The 17,360-nt window shown below is 40.9% G+C and overlaps 1 protein-coding gene across 1 annotated transcript; it reads right to left on the reverse strand.

The window, feature by feature from the left end:
- Positions 1-514: 514 nt before the first annotated feature.
- On the reverse strand, positions 515-3,715 carry LOC117344020 (serine/arginine repetitive matrix protein 2-like). Its single transcript, XM_033906617.1, has 2 exons — positions 1,415-3,715; positions 515-1,366 (listed from the first exon to the last, which is right to left on the reverse strand). The coding sequence occupies exons 1-2, from the start codon at positions 3,713-3,715 to the stop codon at positions 515-517; spliced, it is 3,153 nt and encodes a 1,050-aa protein (XP_033762508.1).
- Positions 3,716-17,360: the final 13,645 nt, after the last annotated feature.

Below are 17,360 nucleotides of genomic sequence, written 5' to 3' on the forward strand. Positions count from 1 at the left end.
AACTACGTCATAAGTATCCCACAAACTGTGTATACAATATAACCTTAGTAGAACTATTGGACTATCAGTTAACCGATAAATGTATATAGTCGTAACGTCTACCATTCTCAGTAAGACATACCCCAGTTTTTTATGACCAACTTCGATAATATACTCTGAGTATACATTATGTATTTTAGAACTTTTTAAGTGTACATATAATTTTGTGATTATTAAGTGTGGGTGCAACCAGAACGAAGTCGCGAAAGACAATCATTAGTTGTGGAAAACGTCAAGACACATCAAAGAAGTCAAATAAGACTTATATCGATGTCTTCCAGTGATTCCAGTGATGTTACTGTTGGAGAGTGGTAATAGTATAGTTATTGTATGGGTGTGAGGGAGAGTGGTAATAGTATAGTCATTGTATGGGTGTGAGGGAGAGTGGTAATAGTATAGTCATTGTATGGGTGTGAGGGAGAGTGGTAATAGTATAGTTATTGTATGGGTGTGAGGGAGAGTGGTAATAGTATAGTTATTGTATGGGTGTGAGGGAGAGTGGTAATAGTATAGTTATTGTATGGTGTGAGCGCGAGTGGTCCTCGTTTTTGTTTTCTTGTTGTGTGCTGGGTTGGGTCCTCGTCTCGTTATTGTCTGGTGTGCGGTCGCGTTGTCCTGTATCGTTCTTGTGTGTCGGGCGCGTGGCCTGTCTGTTCTTGTCTGTTGTCGGCGCGTGGTCCTGTTCTCGTTCTTGTCTGGGTGTGGGGCGCGTGGTCCTGTATCGTTTCTTGTCTGTGTGTGCGGCGCGTGGTCCTAGTCTCGGTTCTTGTCTGGTGTGCGGGCGCGTGTCATCGTCTCGTTCTTGTCTGGGTGTGCGGCGCGTGGTCCCGTTTTTCTTGTCGGTGTGGGCGTGGTCCTCGTTTCGTTCTTGTCTGGTGTGCGGGCGCGTGGTCCTCGTTTCGTTTCTTGCTTTGGTGTGCGGGCGCGTGGTCCTCGTTTCGTTCTTGTCTGGGTGTGCGGGCGCGTGGTCCTCGTCTCTTTTCTTGTCTGGGTGTGCGGGCGCGTGGTCCTCGTTTTCGTTCTTGTCTGGTTGTGCGGGCGCGTGGTCCTCTTCTCGTTCTTGTCTGGTTGTTGCGGCGCTGTTGTCCTCGTCTCGTTCTTGTCTGGTGTTGCGGGCGCGTGTCCTGTCTCGTCTTTTGTCTGGTTGTGTCGCGCGTGTTCCTGTCTCGTTCTTGTCTTGGTGTGCTGCGCGTGGTCCCCGGTCTCGTTCTTGTCTGGGTGTGCGGCGCGTGGTCCTCGTCTCGTTCTTGTCTGGGTGTGCGGGCCGTTGGTCCTCGTCTCGTTTCTTGTCTGGTTTTGCGGGCGCGTGGTCCTCTCTCGTTCTTGTCTGGGTGTGCGGGCGCGTGGTCCTGGTCTCGTGTTGTCTTTAGTGTGCGGGCGCGTGGTCCTCGTCTCGTTGTTGTTCGGGTGTGCGGGCGCGTGGTCCTCGTCTCGTTCTTTTCTGGGTGTGCGGCGCGTGGTCCTCGATCCCCGTTTCTTGCCCTGGGTGTGCGGGCGCGTGGTCCTCGTCTCGTTCTTGTCTGGGTGTGCGGGCGCGTGGTCCTGTATTCGTTCTTGTCTGGGTGTGCGGGCGCGTGGTCCTAGGTCTCGTTGTTGTCTGGGTGTGCGGGCGCGTGGTCCTCGTCTCGTTCTTGTCTGGGTGTGCGGGCGCGTGGTCCTCGTCTCGTTCTTGTCTGGGTGTGCGGGCGCGTGGTCCTCGTCTCGTTCTTGTCTGGGTGTGCGGGCGCGTGGTCCTCGTCTCGTTCTTGTCTGGTGTGCGGGCGCGTGGTCCTCGTCTCGTTCTTGTCTGGGTGTGCGGGCGCGTGGTCCTCGTCTCGTTCTTGTCTGGGTGTGCGGGCGCGTGGTCCTCGTTCGTTCTATGTCTGGCTGTGCGGGCGCGTGGTCCTCGTCTCGTTCTTGTCTGGGTGTGCGGGCGCGTGGTCCTGGTCTCGTTCTTGTCTGGGTGTGCGGGCGCGTGGTCCTCGTCTCGTTCTTGTCTGGGTGTGCGGGCGCGTGGTTCCTCGTCTCGTTCTTGTCTGGGTGTGCGGGCGCGTGGTCCTCGTCTCGTTCTTGTCTGGGTGTGCGGGCGCGTGGTCCTCGTCTCGTTCTTGTCTGGTGTGCGGGCGCGTGGTCCTCTTCGTTCTTGTCTGGGTGTGCGGGCGCGGTCCTGGTCTCGTTCTTGTCTGGGTGTGCGGGCGCGTGGTCCTCGTTCGTTCTTGTCTGGTGTGCGGGCGCGTGGTCCTCGTCTCGTTCTTGTTCTGGGTGTGCGGGCGCGTGGCCTGCTCCGTTCTTGTCTGGGTTTCGGGCGCGTGCCTCGTCTCGTTCTTGTCTGGTGTGCGGGCGTGTCCTCGTTCGTTCTTGTCCTGGTGTGCGGCGCGTGGTCCTGGTCTCCGGTCCTTGTCTGGGTGTTGCGGGGCGCGTGGTCCTCTCTGTTCTTGTCTGGTGTGCGGGGCGGGTCCTCGTTCTTTCTTGTCTGGGGTGCGGGCGCGTGGTCCTCTGTCTGTTCTTGTGGTGTGCGGGGGGTGGTCCTCGTCTCGTTCTTGTCTGGGTGTGCGGGCGCGTGGTCCTCGTCTCGTTCTTGTCTGGGTGTGGGCGCGTGGTCCTCGTCTCGTTCTTGTCTGGGTGTGCGGGGCTGGTCCTCGTCTCGTTCTTGTCTGGGTGTGCGGCGCGTGGTCCTCGTCTCGTTTTGTCTGGGTGTGCGGGCGCGTGGTCCTCGTCTCGTTCTTGTCTGGGTGTGCGGGCGCGTGGTCCTCGTCTCGTTCTTGTCTGGGTGTGCGGGCGCGTGGTCCTCGTTCGTTCTTGTTGGGTGTGCGGGGCGTGGTAGGCCTCGTCTTTTCTTGTCTGGGTTGCGGGCGTGGTCGCGTGTCCTCGTTCTTTCTTCGGGTGTGCGGGCGCGTGGTCCTCGTCTCGTTCTTGTCTGGGTGTGCGGGCGCGTGGTCTCGTCCTCGTTCTTGTCTGGGTTGCGGGCGCGTGGTCTTGTCGGTTCTTCTGGTGTCGGGCGGGGTGCGTCGTTTGTTCTTGTCTGGGTTGTGCGGGCCGTGGTCTGTTTGTCTTGTCTGGGTGTTGCGGGCGCGTGGTCCGGTCGTCTTCTTGTTCTGGGTTGTGGGGCGGTGGTCGGTCTCGTTTTTGTCTGGGTGTGCGGGCGCGTGGTCCGGTCTCGTTCTTGTCTGGGTGTGCGGGGCGTGGTCCGGTTCGTGTCTTGTCTGGTGTGCGGCGTGTCTGGTTGTTCGTTGTCTGGGTGTTCGGGCTGTGGTCCTGTGTCGTTCTGTCTGGTGTGCACGGCGCGTGGTCCTGGTCTCGTTCTTGTCTGGTGTGCGGGCGCGTGGTCCTGGTCTCGTTCTTGTCTGGGTGTGCGGGCGCGTGGTCCGTTCTTCTTGTCTGGGTGTGCGGGCGCGTGGTCCTGTCTCGTTCTTGTCTGGGTGTGTCGGGCGTGGTCCTGCGTCTCCGTTTTGTCTGGGTTGCGGGCGCTGGTCTGTTCGTTCTGTCCTGGTGTGCGGGCGCGTGGTCTGTTTGTCTTGTTGGGTTGTCGGCGCGTGGTCTTTCGTTCGTTGTCTGGGTGCGGGCGCTGGTCCTGTCTCGTTAGTTGTCTGGTGTCAGGTCTGGGTTGTGGTTGGTTGGTCTCGTCTTGTTCTTGGGTGGTCCGGTTGTTCTTGTCTGGTGCGGGCGGGGGTCGTCTTGTCTGGTTGGCGGTGGTCATGCCTTTTGTCGTGTGCGGGGCGTGGTCTTCGTTTTGTCTGGGTCGGCGTGTTCCGGTCGTTCTTGTCGGGTTGGGCGCTCTAGTTTTTTTTTTTTTGCTGAGTTTGTTTCCTTTTGTCGCTGTTTCTTTCTGGGTGAAGGTGGGTATTTATTATGTTGGTGTGAGGGAGAGTGGTAATAGATAGTTATTGATGGGGGAGGGAGAGTGGTAATGGTATAGTTTTTGTATGGGTGTGGGGGAGGTGGTAATATTTATTTAGGTTAATGTTGAGTTTTTTGTGAGGGAGGGGTTTTTGTTTAATGGTTTAGGGTGGTAATGTATAGTTATTGTATGGGTGTGGGGGAGAGTGGTAATTTTATGGTTATGTATGGGTGTGAGGGGAGAGTGGTAATAGTATAGTTATTGTATGGGTGTGAGGGAGAGTGGTATAGTATAGTTATTGTATGGATGTGAGGGAGAGTGGTAATAGTATAGTTATTGTATGGGTGTGAGGGAGAGTGGTAATAGTATAGTTATTGTATGGGTGTGAGGGAGAGTGGTAATAGTATAGTTATTGTATGGGTGTGAGGGAGAGTGGTAATAGTATAGTTATTGTATGGGTGTGAGGGAGAGTGGTAATAGTATAGTTATTGTATGGGTGTGAGGGAGAGTGGTAATAGTATAGTTATTGTATGGGTGTGAGGGAGAGTGGTAATAGTATAGTTATTGTATGGGTGTGAGGGAGAGTGGTAATAGTATAGTTATTGTATGGGTGTGAGGGAGAGTGGTAATAGTATAGTTATTGTATGGGTGTGAGGGAGAGTGGTAATAGTATAGTTATTGTATGGGTGTGAGGGAGAGTGGTAATGGTATAGTTATTGTATGGGTGTGAGGGAGAGTGGTAATAGTATAGTTATGTAGGGTGTGAGGGAGAGTGGTAATAGTATAGTTATTGTATGGGTGTGAGGGAGAGTGGTAATAGTATAGTTATTGTATGGGTGTGAGGGAGAGTGGTAATAGTTTAGTTATTGTATGGGTGTGAGGGAGAGTGGTAATAGTTTAGTTATTGTATGGGTGTGAGGGAGAGTGGTAATAGTATAGTTATTGTATGGGTGTGAGGGAGAGTGGTAATGGTATAGTTATTGTATGGGTGTGAGGGAGAGTGGTAATGGTATAGTTATTGTATGGGTGTGAGGGAGAGTGGTAAGGTATAGTTATTGTATGGTGTGAGGGAGAGTGGTAATGGTATAGTTATTGTATGGGTGTGAGGGAGAGTGGTAATGGTATAGTTATTGTATGGGTGTGAGGGAGAGTGGTAATGGTATAGTTATTGTATGGGTGTGAGGGAGAGTGGTAATGGTATAGTTATTGTATGGGTGTGAGGGAGAGTGGTAATGGTATAGTTATTGTATGGGTGTGAGGGAGAGTGGTAATGGTATAGTTATTGTATGGGTGTGAGGGAGAGTGGTAATGGTATAGTTATTGTATGGGTGTGAGGGAGAGTGGTAATGGTATAGTTATTGTATGGGTGTGAGGGAGAGTGATAATAGTATAGTTATTGTATGGGTGTGAGGGAGAGTGGTAATAGTTTAGTTATTGTATGGGTGTAAGGGAGAGTGGTAATAGTATAGTTATTGTATGGGTGCGAGGGAGATTGGTAATAGTATAGTTATTGTATGGGTGCGAGGGAGAGTGGTAATAGTTTAGTTATTGTATGGGTGTGAGGGAGAGTGGTAATAGTATAGTTATTGTATGGGTGTGAGGGAAATTGCATTTTTATTATCTCCCGAGACATGAACTTTTTTCTGAGTCGAAGCCGAAGAAAATAGTTAATGTCAGGGGGGACAATAAATCTGCTATTTCCAGATATACCCATACAATAACTGGTTTTTATACCAGAATTTAAATCATTCCATTTTCTCTCTCGAACCAGTGTTCATATCCTCCACTATTCCTGATAATTTTTCTCGAAGGTAGTCTTTCAGCATGCTGACTGCCGTTTTTATCACTTGTGATGTGCTCTGTCTCTTTCAGAGAAAATCCTCTCCAGCACATCATCATCCATATTATTGAAACTTGGAGATGAAGCCATTTTCAAAAATGTTCCTGTGGCATTCCCTTGATCTATTTCAGTAAACAAACTGTGTCTGCTTAGTCTTTCTCTCAAAAACGCTAATGTATTGTCCAATCAGAATGAATGAAGCAAAAAAACTGCGGAAATATTATTGCGCTCATTCCGGGTAAATAGCACTTTTGACTATTAACCTGATTAATAGCATTTTTGGAGGATATGGTTCATATAGCCTTTCCATTGTCTACTTTTTATAAAGTGTCGTACATAGTGTATAAGGAAGGGCATAATAACATACCGTATGTAACTTTATGAGACAATTCCGAGATCGAGGTAGAGCCCCGGTGTAGGATAGCCACGCGCGCGCAATGATACAAAAGTAGGTCGCCGAACCGAAAGTAGATCTATCTATAGATTTGTAAACACATCGTCTGCTCCATGTGCTAGGCCAGATCTAATAAAAATTTTTATTGATGATATAAATTATGTAAAAAAAAACGTTCTTTTATTGTTTTTTATTAATAAAACATGGAACTATATTTTCACGCGAAAGGACACACTAGCTTGGCCGACATCAAGTGATTTGGCTTCGCTTGCAATGACAGGGCTGCTGAAACACTCAATACTCAATCATATGTGGTTCATGTGGGATAGAGATATTTCACCCTCTGGGTCACAAAATGTGGTAAAACCCTCGGCGGAGCCTCGGGTTTTACCACATTTTGTGACCCCTCGGGTGGAATATCCCTATCCTACATGACCACATATGATAGTCTTATAGTATCATTGCACAGAAAGAGATTCTGAGACAATGCTGATCTTATCTCATGCCTTTTGCTGTAATTCGCGCTATAAACGTTCTTATTACAGTGCACAACACCTTGTTATACAAGAAAGGTCATCAACATATTTTGAATATTTTTGAGGCACGTACAGTCCATTATTCTTAGAGGCACGTACAGTTCATTGTTTTCAGAGGCACGTACAGTCATTTGATCTCAGAGGCATGTACAGTTCATTGTTTTCAGAGGCACGTACAGTTCATTGTTTTCAGAGGCACGTGCAGTCCTTTGTTCTCAGAGGCATGTACAGTCTATTAAAGACAGTTGTACTTAACAGTCCCCACAATCATCAATACTGTTCTATTATGGACAATTTTTATTTGTCAATATTACTTTTTTAATTTACCGGTTTGGTCATCAAAAACTGCAAATTCAATCAATTTACGCATTTGAAATACATCATGTTCGACAGCTTGTGCTTAGGAACTTTAGTTTCGAAAAATGCATTCATATACCATCCTGAACTGTTTTGTGGTAGCTATCTAGAATCTGTGTAGACATGGGGTGTCTGTGTTGGTTATGGAATGCAGACCTTAGGACAGTGGAGGTTTAAGGAACATTACCATAAAGGCGTAGGTTTATCGGACACCTCTATTCACCGGGTGAACAATGGCTGACATATATTTGATCAGCCATACATCACATTCTGTCTGACGTTCCAATTATTAAGAGGTCAATAAAACGCGTGAGGGACCTGGTGGGAACGCACATATCCCGAGGAACAGCAGTACAGGTAGTGTAAAATGTGGAATGTAAATTGGTATAGAACTTGTGTTTAACGCGTCCATAAACAATGTACAAGTGCAGATGTGGAGCTAAAAATCATCATTCAAATAAACATTAACATACACAGACACATCCAAACATCACTTAGGTATATATATATGTTCCCTCGGAGTAAAGGACACATGTTTCATCGTTCATGATCCAAGAGAGGATCGCCACGTCTTCAAGCTATATTACTAATAGCCTAAGATAAAAATAAACAGTTGCCAATGAGTATAACGACTATTTCAGACTATAACAGGGAAGGAAATAACTCTGATAAACGTTCATATTTGGGTAACCGGGTTTAACGTAACAAAGGGCGACACAACACACCTTATACTGAACACAAATGGCGATACAACACTCCTTAATACTGAACGCAAATGGCGATACAGCATTCCTTATCACTGATCAACAATGGCGAGACAACATTCCTTATCACTGATCAACAATGGCGAGACAACATTCCTTATCACTGATCAACAATGGCGATACAACACTCCTTAATACTGAACGCAAATGGCGATACAGCATTCCTTATCACTGATCAACAATGGCGAGACAACATTCCTTATCACTGATCAACAATGGCGATACAACACTCCTTAATACTGAACGCAAATGGCGATACAGCATTCCTTATCACTGATCAACAATGGCGAGACAACATTCCTTAATACTGAACGCAAATGGCGATACAGCATTCCTTATCACTGATCAACAATGGCGAGACAACATTCCTTATCACTGATCAACAATGGCGAGACAACATTCCTTATCACTGATCAACAATGGCGAGACAACATTCCTTATCACTGATCAACAATGGCGAGACAACATTCCTTATCACTGATCAACAATGGCGATACAACATTCCTTATCACTGATCAACAATGGCGATACAACATTCCTTATCACTGATCAACAATGGCGATACAACACTCCTTAATACTGATCAACAATGGCGATACAACATTCCTTATCACTGATCAACAATGGCGATACAACATTCCTTATCACTGATCAACAATGGCGATACAACATTCCTTATCACTGATCAACAATGGCGATACAACATTCCTTATCACTGATCAACAATGGCGATACAACATTCCTTATCACTGATCAACAATGGCGATACAACACTCCTTATCACTGATCAACAATGGCGATACAACATTCCTTATCACTGATCAACAATGGCGATACAACATTCCTTATCACTGATCAACAATGGCGAGACAACATCCCTTATCACTGATCAACAATGGCGATACAACATTCCTTATCACTGATCAACAATGGCGATACAACACTCCTTATCACTGATCAACAATGGCGATACAACATTCCTTATCACTGATCAACAATGGCGATACAACATTCCTTATCACTGATCAACAATGGCGATACAACATTTAAGCATTAAACTGTCTTTTTATGGATTATATGGTCTATATAGATGCCAGAGCTTTGCAGACAATCTTCATAATGCGCGCTAGCGCATTATGAAATGATTGTCTGCAAAGCTCTGGCATCTATATAGACCATATAATCCATAAAAAGATAGTTTAATGCTTATATTTACGTTTTCTATATTAGTTTCTTTTCGATTTCAACTTTAATTTTCATTATAATTTGAAATCTGACTTTTACCGACGTTTCCATTGTCAGAGGTCAACAAATTGAACAGCCTATTGTGATTCACGTGCTGATTGGCAAAAAAAAAATTAAAAAAATAGTGCATGGAAATAATTAAAAAAATACTGAAAACATCATCAGATATTTTAATAACAATATCAATAATATTGGTAGTCAGTATTTCAGAATATACGGATGAATTATTCAGTTTGTTAACGATTTCGGAATTTTTTTTTTTAATTTACCATCCGGAACAATTATGCGGATGGAAATTTCACCCGTCACCACGCGCACGCAACGGCTGACAGCATTGACAGAGTTTAGCTATGAAAGTTGAATGTGCAGTGGGAGAAAGTGGAATTCGCCAAAAAACCAGATGTAAACATGTTCTTTGATTGCATGGAAACCTGATTACAGTTTATAGTAGCTACAACAGCACCGGTGTCAGGGATACGACCAATGAGAGAAGTGACATTGGCCGAGGGAGTTAGACGAGCTTCAGCGACAACGTTGCTTGTGACGGGTACCATGGCTGTTTCAAGTTTAGGATGCGTTAGACACGATAATGCACCACTTGATGCTTTCTTTTGTGAAGAAGAAACTGTTCTATTGTACGACCGGAGAGAAGCCTCGTTCTTATGATTTGACATAAACATGATGTGTCGGGTTTCAAAATGTTTGTCATTCAAACACTGGATGGCGGTGGCGCGCAAACAATGTGGTGTGTAATGATTTTCCACTCTGGCCCCGGAACAAATATCTGTCAGCATATGTGTTTATTAAATCTTGTTTTATTCCTATTTTCGTGATTGTTAACCATTCTTACCTTTATTTTCGTTTTACATTTTAAGATTTGTTTTCTGGTCTCGTACTCTATCCGATAGCATGATGAGCAATGATAAGATGCCATTTGTTTACATTGGTTGCAAGTAGTTCCGGGGGATCCGGTCGCGTATGAATAACACCCGAATGCACGATTTGGGTGTCAGTTATGCATAGAATGGTGTCACGCTTTGGGTGTCAGTTATACTCTCATAGACTGCAAATTTGTTTAGTTTGTTTATATCATGGCTTTGCCATCCAAATGTAAATATTCCTTTATACTGAACACAAATGGCGATACAACATTCCTTATCACTGATCAACAATGGCAATACAACATTCCTTATCACTGATCAACAATGGCAATACAACATTCCTTAACACTGATCAACAATGGCGATACAACATTCCTTTATACTGAACACAAATGGCGATACAGCATTCCTTATCACTGATCAACAATGGCGATACAACATTCCTTAACACTGATCAACAATGGCGATACAACATTCCTTTATACTGAACACAAATGGCGATACAACATTCCTTATCACTGATCAACAATGGCGATACAACACTCCTTAACACTGATCAACAATGGCGATACAACACTCCTTAACACTGAACGCAAATGGCGATACAACACTCCTTATCACTGATCAACAATGGCGATACAACATTCCTTATCACTGATCAACAATGGCGATACAGCATTCCTTATCACTGATCAACAATGGCGATACAACATTCCTTATCACTGATCAACAATGGCGATACAACATTCCTTAATACTGAACACAAATGGCGATACAACATTCCTTTATACTGAACACAAATGGCGATACAGCATTCCTTTATACTGAACACAAATGGCGATACAACATTCCTTTATACTGAACACAAATGGCGATACAGCATTCCTTAATACTGAATACAAATGGCGATACAACACTCCTTATCACTGAAATTATCAGGTCCCTGTGTTACGAAGTAGCTCTGTTACCACTAACATAATCACAATTGAAATGTTAAGTGAACAGGTGGAGTGGGCCTAATTTTAAGGTTATTTTGAGACATCAAATAGCAGATTCAAAGATAATTTATGCTAATGCAGGAGTTTTCCCTAACTATGTTATATCTCCAATGTAATAATTTGTTTCGTTCTAAAAAAAATAGGATGAACGCTCACTTTATGCTGAAAATAGCGTCAAGAGATTATTGAAAACGATAACCTATATCTAAACACAAACATTTTAACAAACCTAAGTCAACGATAACCTATATCTAAATACAAACATTTAACATACTTAAGTCAACTATAACCTGTATCTAAATACAAACATTTTAACATACTTAAGTCAACGATAACCTGTATCTTAATACAGACTTTTTAACATACTTAAGTCATCAATAACCTGTATCTTAATACAAACATTTTAACATACTTAAGTCAACGATAACCTGTATCTTAATGCAAACATTTTAACATACTTAAGTCAACGATAACCTGTATCTTAATACAAACATTTTAACATACTTAAGTCAACGATACCCTATATTTAGATACAAACTTTTTAACAAACTTTAGTCAACGATAATCTGTATCTAAATACAAATATTTTAACAAACTTAAGTCAACGATACCCTATATTTAGATACAAACTTTTTAACAAACTTAAGTCTACGATAACCTGTATCTTAATACACACATTTTAACATACTTAAGTCAACGATAACCTGTATCTTAATACAAACATTTAACGTACTTAAGTCAGCGATAACCTGTATCTAAATACACACATTTTAACATACTTAAGTCAACGATAACCTGTATCTAAATACGGACTTTTTAACAAACTTAAGTCAACGATAACCTGTATATAAACACAATCGTTTTAACATACTTAAGTCAACGATACCCTATATATAGATACAAACATTTTAACAAACTTAAGTCAACGATAACCTGTATCTAAACACAAACTTTTTAACATACTTAAGTCAACGATAACCTGTATCTTAATACAAACATTTTAACAAACTTAAGTCAACGATAACCTATATCTTAATACAAACATTTTAACATACTTAAGTCAACGATAACCTATATCTAAATACAAACTGTTTGACATATTTAAGTCTACGATAACCTGTATCTTAATACAAACATTTTAACATACTTAAGTCAACGATAACCTGTATCTTAATACAAACATTTTAACAAACTTAAGTCAACGGTAACCTGTATCTTAATACAAACATTTTAACATACTTAAGTCAACGGTAACCTGTATCGTTACACAAACGTTTTAATATTTTAGTCCACAAGCGCTGATTTGGTTTGTATCAATCTAGTGAAAAGCCTGATGACTAAGTCTATTTTCACCAATTCAAAACGTATTTTGAAATAATTATTCGTGATACCAATTTGCTCCAGTGTATGTTACTAAACCTTTTTGGCATTTATTGTTAACGACAAAAACGTAAATGGTAGTTGATGTATTGTAAACAGATAAAACAGCTCCACCCGTCAGACCCACCCGGCTTTCTAAAGCGTCACGATCTGTAGGCGCGTACCATGGACTCTCACGATACACGAGTATGGAATGATGTTAATCGACCAGAGGTTCCTCCTTATATACCCACCCTAAAATAGAAACACTCAGTGGGGTTAGCGTCACGTGGTATGTATATCAAATAGCACATCGCAAACTCATTGAGCCATGACCAATGTCAAGGCGTTGTTTATAATGACATTCCTCATACGCGCCTAGTCTTTTACAACTTAAGGCGCTTAGCATAAACCTATCTTATCCAAAGTTGGCCATTCAGCTGGATTTAATCCTTGTTATAGAGCGATCAGGGCCACCACAATAGATGTAGTTAGTTGTTAGATATTGGAAACCCGACGATTTAACAGGTGCCTTTGAATTTATTTTATCAACAATAAACACTTGTAAAAGTTAACATTGCTTGCTAGTAATACTTTCGCTGCCAATATACGAAACATTTCCGTGTGTGATCCGGTTAATTGTGGGGTTGGTGGGTACGGCTTTCATAGTTTAACGTTTTCTTTCCCAAAATATGACACAAAGTTTGGCGGAATTTACTAAGGATGGGTCAAATAGCTCGGACAACATATGAATGTTTTGAATGTTCCTTTGTTAAAATTTTTTTTTGAAAATAAATATAGTTAAATCTTATTGTGGTATTTGCGTATGTTGTTAAGCACAGGTTTGCACTTACATCATCATTTGTTTTCCTGAAGTGTGGCTGTAAAATCCAAAAAACAAACGGATATTTTCATATAGAAATGTTTTATTTACAATTTAGATGATTTATATTTGAAACTATTATGAAGTCGAATGGCAGCCATTTGCACCTATAAGCAAACATTGATTTTAGGTTTAAAACATGTTTTTACTTCGAGTTGAATTAAGTTTTCCAATTTGAATTTGTTATGTCTACTGGACAAGTAGCGCTCACAAAAAGATGAAAGTATGGTTAACGAGGACTACTAACATCACGTTTTAGAGATAAGCGATGACGTAAATAGTCGGACAATATTGTTTAAACAGGGTAGATTTCAACACCTGTGATAATGTTATACCCAGATACGTAAACAACGGAATGTTGATATAACAATATAGAATCGAGGATTTGGTTCGATTGTGACAAGGATTTGGGTGATTACAGGACAGGAGCCGCCTTACCGGGTTTAGATTATGTAGTTTAATGTAATCAAGTATTAATCTCGTTTGAAATCCCTGGTATGATACCGCTGTAGTTGTACACTACCCCGCGGTGGCTGTAGGGACAGGTACGTCCGGACACCGCCATCAACATTAGCGGACATGATAAACGTATTTCTATTGGTCATCGGTAATGCCAGGGGTCAGTCGTACAAACGGTCATAGAAAACCATCGACGCTGACCGTGGTACCACACCCACACTGAATGGCCGGAGTGGCCTTTAAAACCACCGACCGTGACGGTGTAAGTGACACCCCTAACAATGACTACAGGAGCCTGTTTCGGTCGGCCATTCACACCCAGAGTCTAGAATAAGATTTTATATTAAGTTTGTCCGGAATATCACCTCAAACGTCTGATAACTTGTCAACCATGATCAACATAATTAATTCTATCTAAACGGAGTGACCCACATGACTGCCTTCACTCCCATCTCTGTTTACTTAATACAGATCTAGAATGTTTCAATTAAACATTTATTTTACATTTTTGTAAAATGTAAGTATTCCCAAATACGTTTTTCCGATGGCAATTACTTAATAAATTGTACGGCAATCTGTGAAAATATTCTAGATTTAAACATGCTACATCTCCGACAAAGAGTAATTATGACTGAAAGTTGTTTCCGCTATTACCACCCATAAACAGTTTTAGTTTTTATATTTTAAAGTGAATCAACTATGAATAGTATCCTATTACAGGTAATTGAGACAGGAAACATTCGATAACATTTTTCGTGTTTTCGGGTTTAGAAAATCAAAATAACTCCCGTCTAACAATCCGTCATTATATCCACTCCTTCACGCCGTCTATCAGGATAGATAAGGGGAAGTAACTCCTAGACGACTCTAAATAGGTTTTAGCAAAAGACAATTTTCCTAATGGTCAACAATGATTAGAACCCCTCGCATAATGTAGAGAACATATATATATCAATTTGTTATGAGCTTCGTGGTCTTAGCTTTTTACTCGTAACTCTTTCAAGTGTAATAGATACTGGTCATCTGAATAACAGAGCCAGTAAAACAAGCCTAAAAAATGTAACAATGTAACAGAAGTTAAGTTGTTAACATGCAGTTTGTGAAACATGCGAAAAAATGTAAGTTTCAAGAAAACACTGTAAGCTCATGCATGTGGTTCACGTGCATTGTATAAAATCTACCGTTATGTCAAGCGTTAATAGCATAAACACTGATTCTCTTTTGACTTTAAACAATATTTTATTGATATTCAAGTACTTACACAATGGCGGTTGTAGATAATATAACACAAATATGACATATTTGGAGGCATTTCAATCATCAAAAGTGTTCTTAATAGGAGGTTAACGTTGATTTGAGGAAAATTTGGTTCAATCGCTGAATTTGAGGTAAAACATGCAGACATTTTTAAGCCCCAAACTCCAGTTTAACTATTCGTCTTACTACAGATGTCATAAAAGGAAATGATAGAAACATTGTACATGTGTATGATATATTTGTACGATACAATTATAAATCATTTTGAGTTTAAGTTACCGCTAATATCACGGTAGAATTTGCAAAAATCGAATACTGTATTTATAAACAGCTTGACAAATTCCATGTCAGCAGCATTCGGATGTCCGTGGTTAGCCATGATACGTACATGTTTATATTTACAATTGATCACAAATTACTTATGTTAAATTGCACCGGAGTACAGATTTATGGGCTTGTGGAAATAGCATTGGAGACTATGAAGGTCAGCTTGACGTTTCATATCAACAAAAACATGGACAGCCTCTAACGGTTCTGTAGCTTCTAACTTCATTTTGTTTGTTTTATAAAAATGAAAACATATCCTCACGTGGTTACTACAAAGTTTATCAACATATCTACAACCCGAAAGAAGGACGTCTGTCCGTACCCTTCGGATTACATTAGAGACAGAGTACTGAAGGGCTTAGTCCGAGTTTCCTCTGGCCCTGACACCATGTCTGGTGTAGGGCAAGAGGATGAAGGGCTTTACCTGCGGGGTGTTCTCTGAACGCCAACATTTTTTTAAACAATAGGTAGGTGATATTTCAGGAAACAATGGGAAGGCAATTATATACTGCTTCATATAAGCTGTCTTTTTTACCTGTACACTCACCTGAGATTTACCCGTGTTTCACACAACATACAGCAGAATTGTATTTACTTTTTCCCCATTTTCTTAGAACACACATGCATTCAACAAAATGAGCAATAAAGTAATATAGAATATAGTTAATAAAAATAGCAACAAATATGTTATCTATGTAATAACAGAATTTGTTCATAATTGTACTTATATATGCCATTACAGTTCCATCATAGCACTAAATAGCAATACCAGCACTAATAAATCTATATATACATTGATTGATATTGTACACATAAACATCTTATTAGTACTAATCTCGGAAATACATATATTAATATGATAAATGGAAAATGCATGTTCATATTCAAATGGAAATGATTAAATGTCTGTAATAAAAAGCCTTACATAGAAAAAGTTAACAAATCTGAAATAAAAAAATCAAAATATCTTAAATAAAACTGTGCATAAAGAAAGTTGGAAATGAATGGACACACATGTACCTCTCAACAAAGGCAATATAGGAAGTTTGAGGGAGATATGATGGAGCACCTACGGAAAACCAATCCACGTTATTTTTACAAAATAAAAAGAAAAAAGAATGCAAGAAAAAAAACCATTCATCAATTTTTGAAGATTTTTATAATCACTTTAATGGCTAAGCAACTAACCCTAACCCGTCTGATAATGACCAGCAGCATACTGATTTACATGTAGACATGGACTATCAATTAAATTCAATTCAATTCTATAGATCTCTGTTTTTGGAGCTTGACCATGATCTATCTCAAATAAAATTAACAGTTCTATCACAGCATTGAGAGTCTCAATCTTACAAGGAAGCTAGTGACATTTTAATTCAAGCCTTGCTTACTATTTTTAACAATGTATCGGACTCTGGTGGAAATGGAGGCCTTTTACGAAATGCATGTTTTTTGACGGAAAGAAACTAGAAGTTATGGAACAGTTTACTTAATTGTTTTTTCTTCCCAATTGTGTATACCCAGTATTATAATGTAATTAAGTACTGGTTCAAGCTTTTAAGTACTAAGACCTGCATTGAGATATTAAAATATATTATTGACATTGCCAGCAAGATATGTTTACATTATTACAGAATATTCCTCAAAATGTGATCTGTATAAACATTTAGTAGATGATATAAATCACTACAACATTATTAATATAAATGTACACCAAAACGTAATAGAATTGCTTTGAGTAGAAGATATAAGTGAACGTCTGTGTAGAGTTTGCAACTCTGGTGACATAGAAGATGAACATTCAAGTCCTGTAGTGAGAGGTAGTCAATAACACGAGACCAAAGTAGTAATTAGTAGTTATTAAAGGTGTACCTGGTTTTACATTAGAACTTATTATCAGTAGTGAAATGATATATAATTATAGTCTCAATTAATTCAAATTATCTATATGCCTATACGATAATTAATGTGGCAACGAGAGAATAAAACTATTATATTTATCTAAATATATATATATTTAAAATAAGTATAAATGATTTTCTAAGATCACATAACATAAGATAACATAAGATAACATAAAATCATAATTTTGAACATAAAGACCCTCACCTGCAGGTCCCGTGCAATCTCGGCTTCATGCGTTGAAGGAAGGGAAGCAACTCTAGTAAATTACAATAGCCCCATTATATATATACAAGGTCTGA

Source organism: Pecten maximus, chromosome 2 (assembly GCF_902652985.1).
Source record: "Pecten maximus chromosome 2, xPecMax1.1, whole genome shotgun sequence".
Classification (NCBI taxonomy): domain Eukaryota; kingdom Metazoa; phylum Mollusca; class Bivalvia; order Pectinida; family Pectinidae; genus Pecten; species Pecten maximus.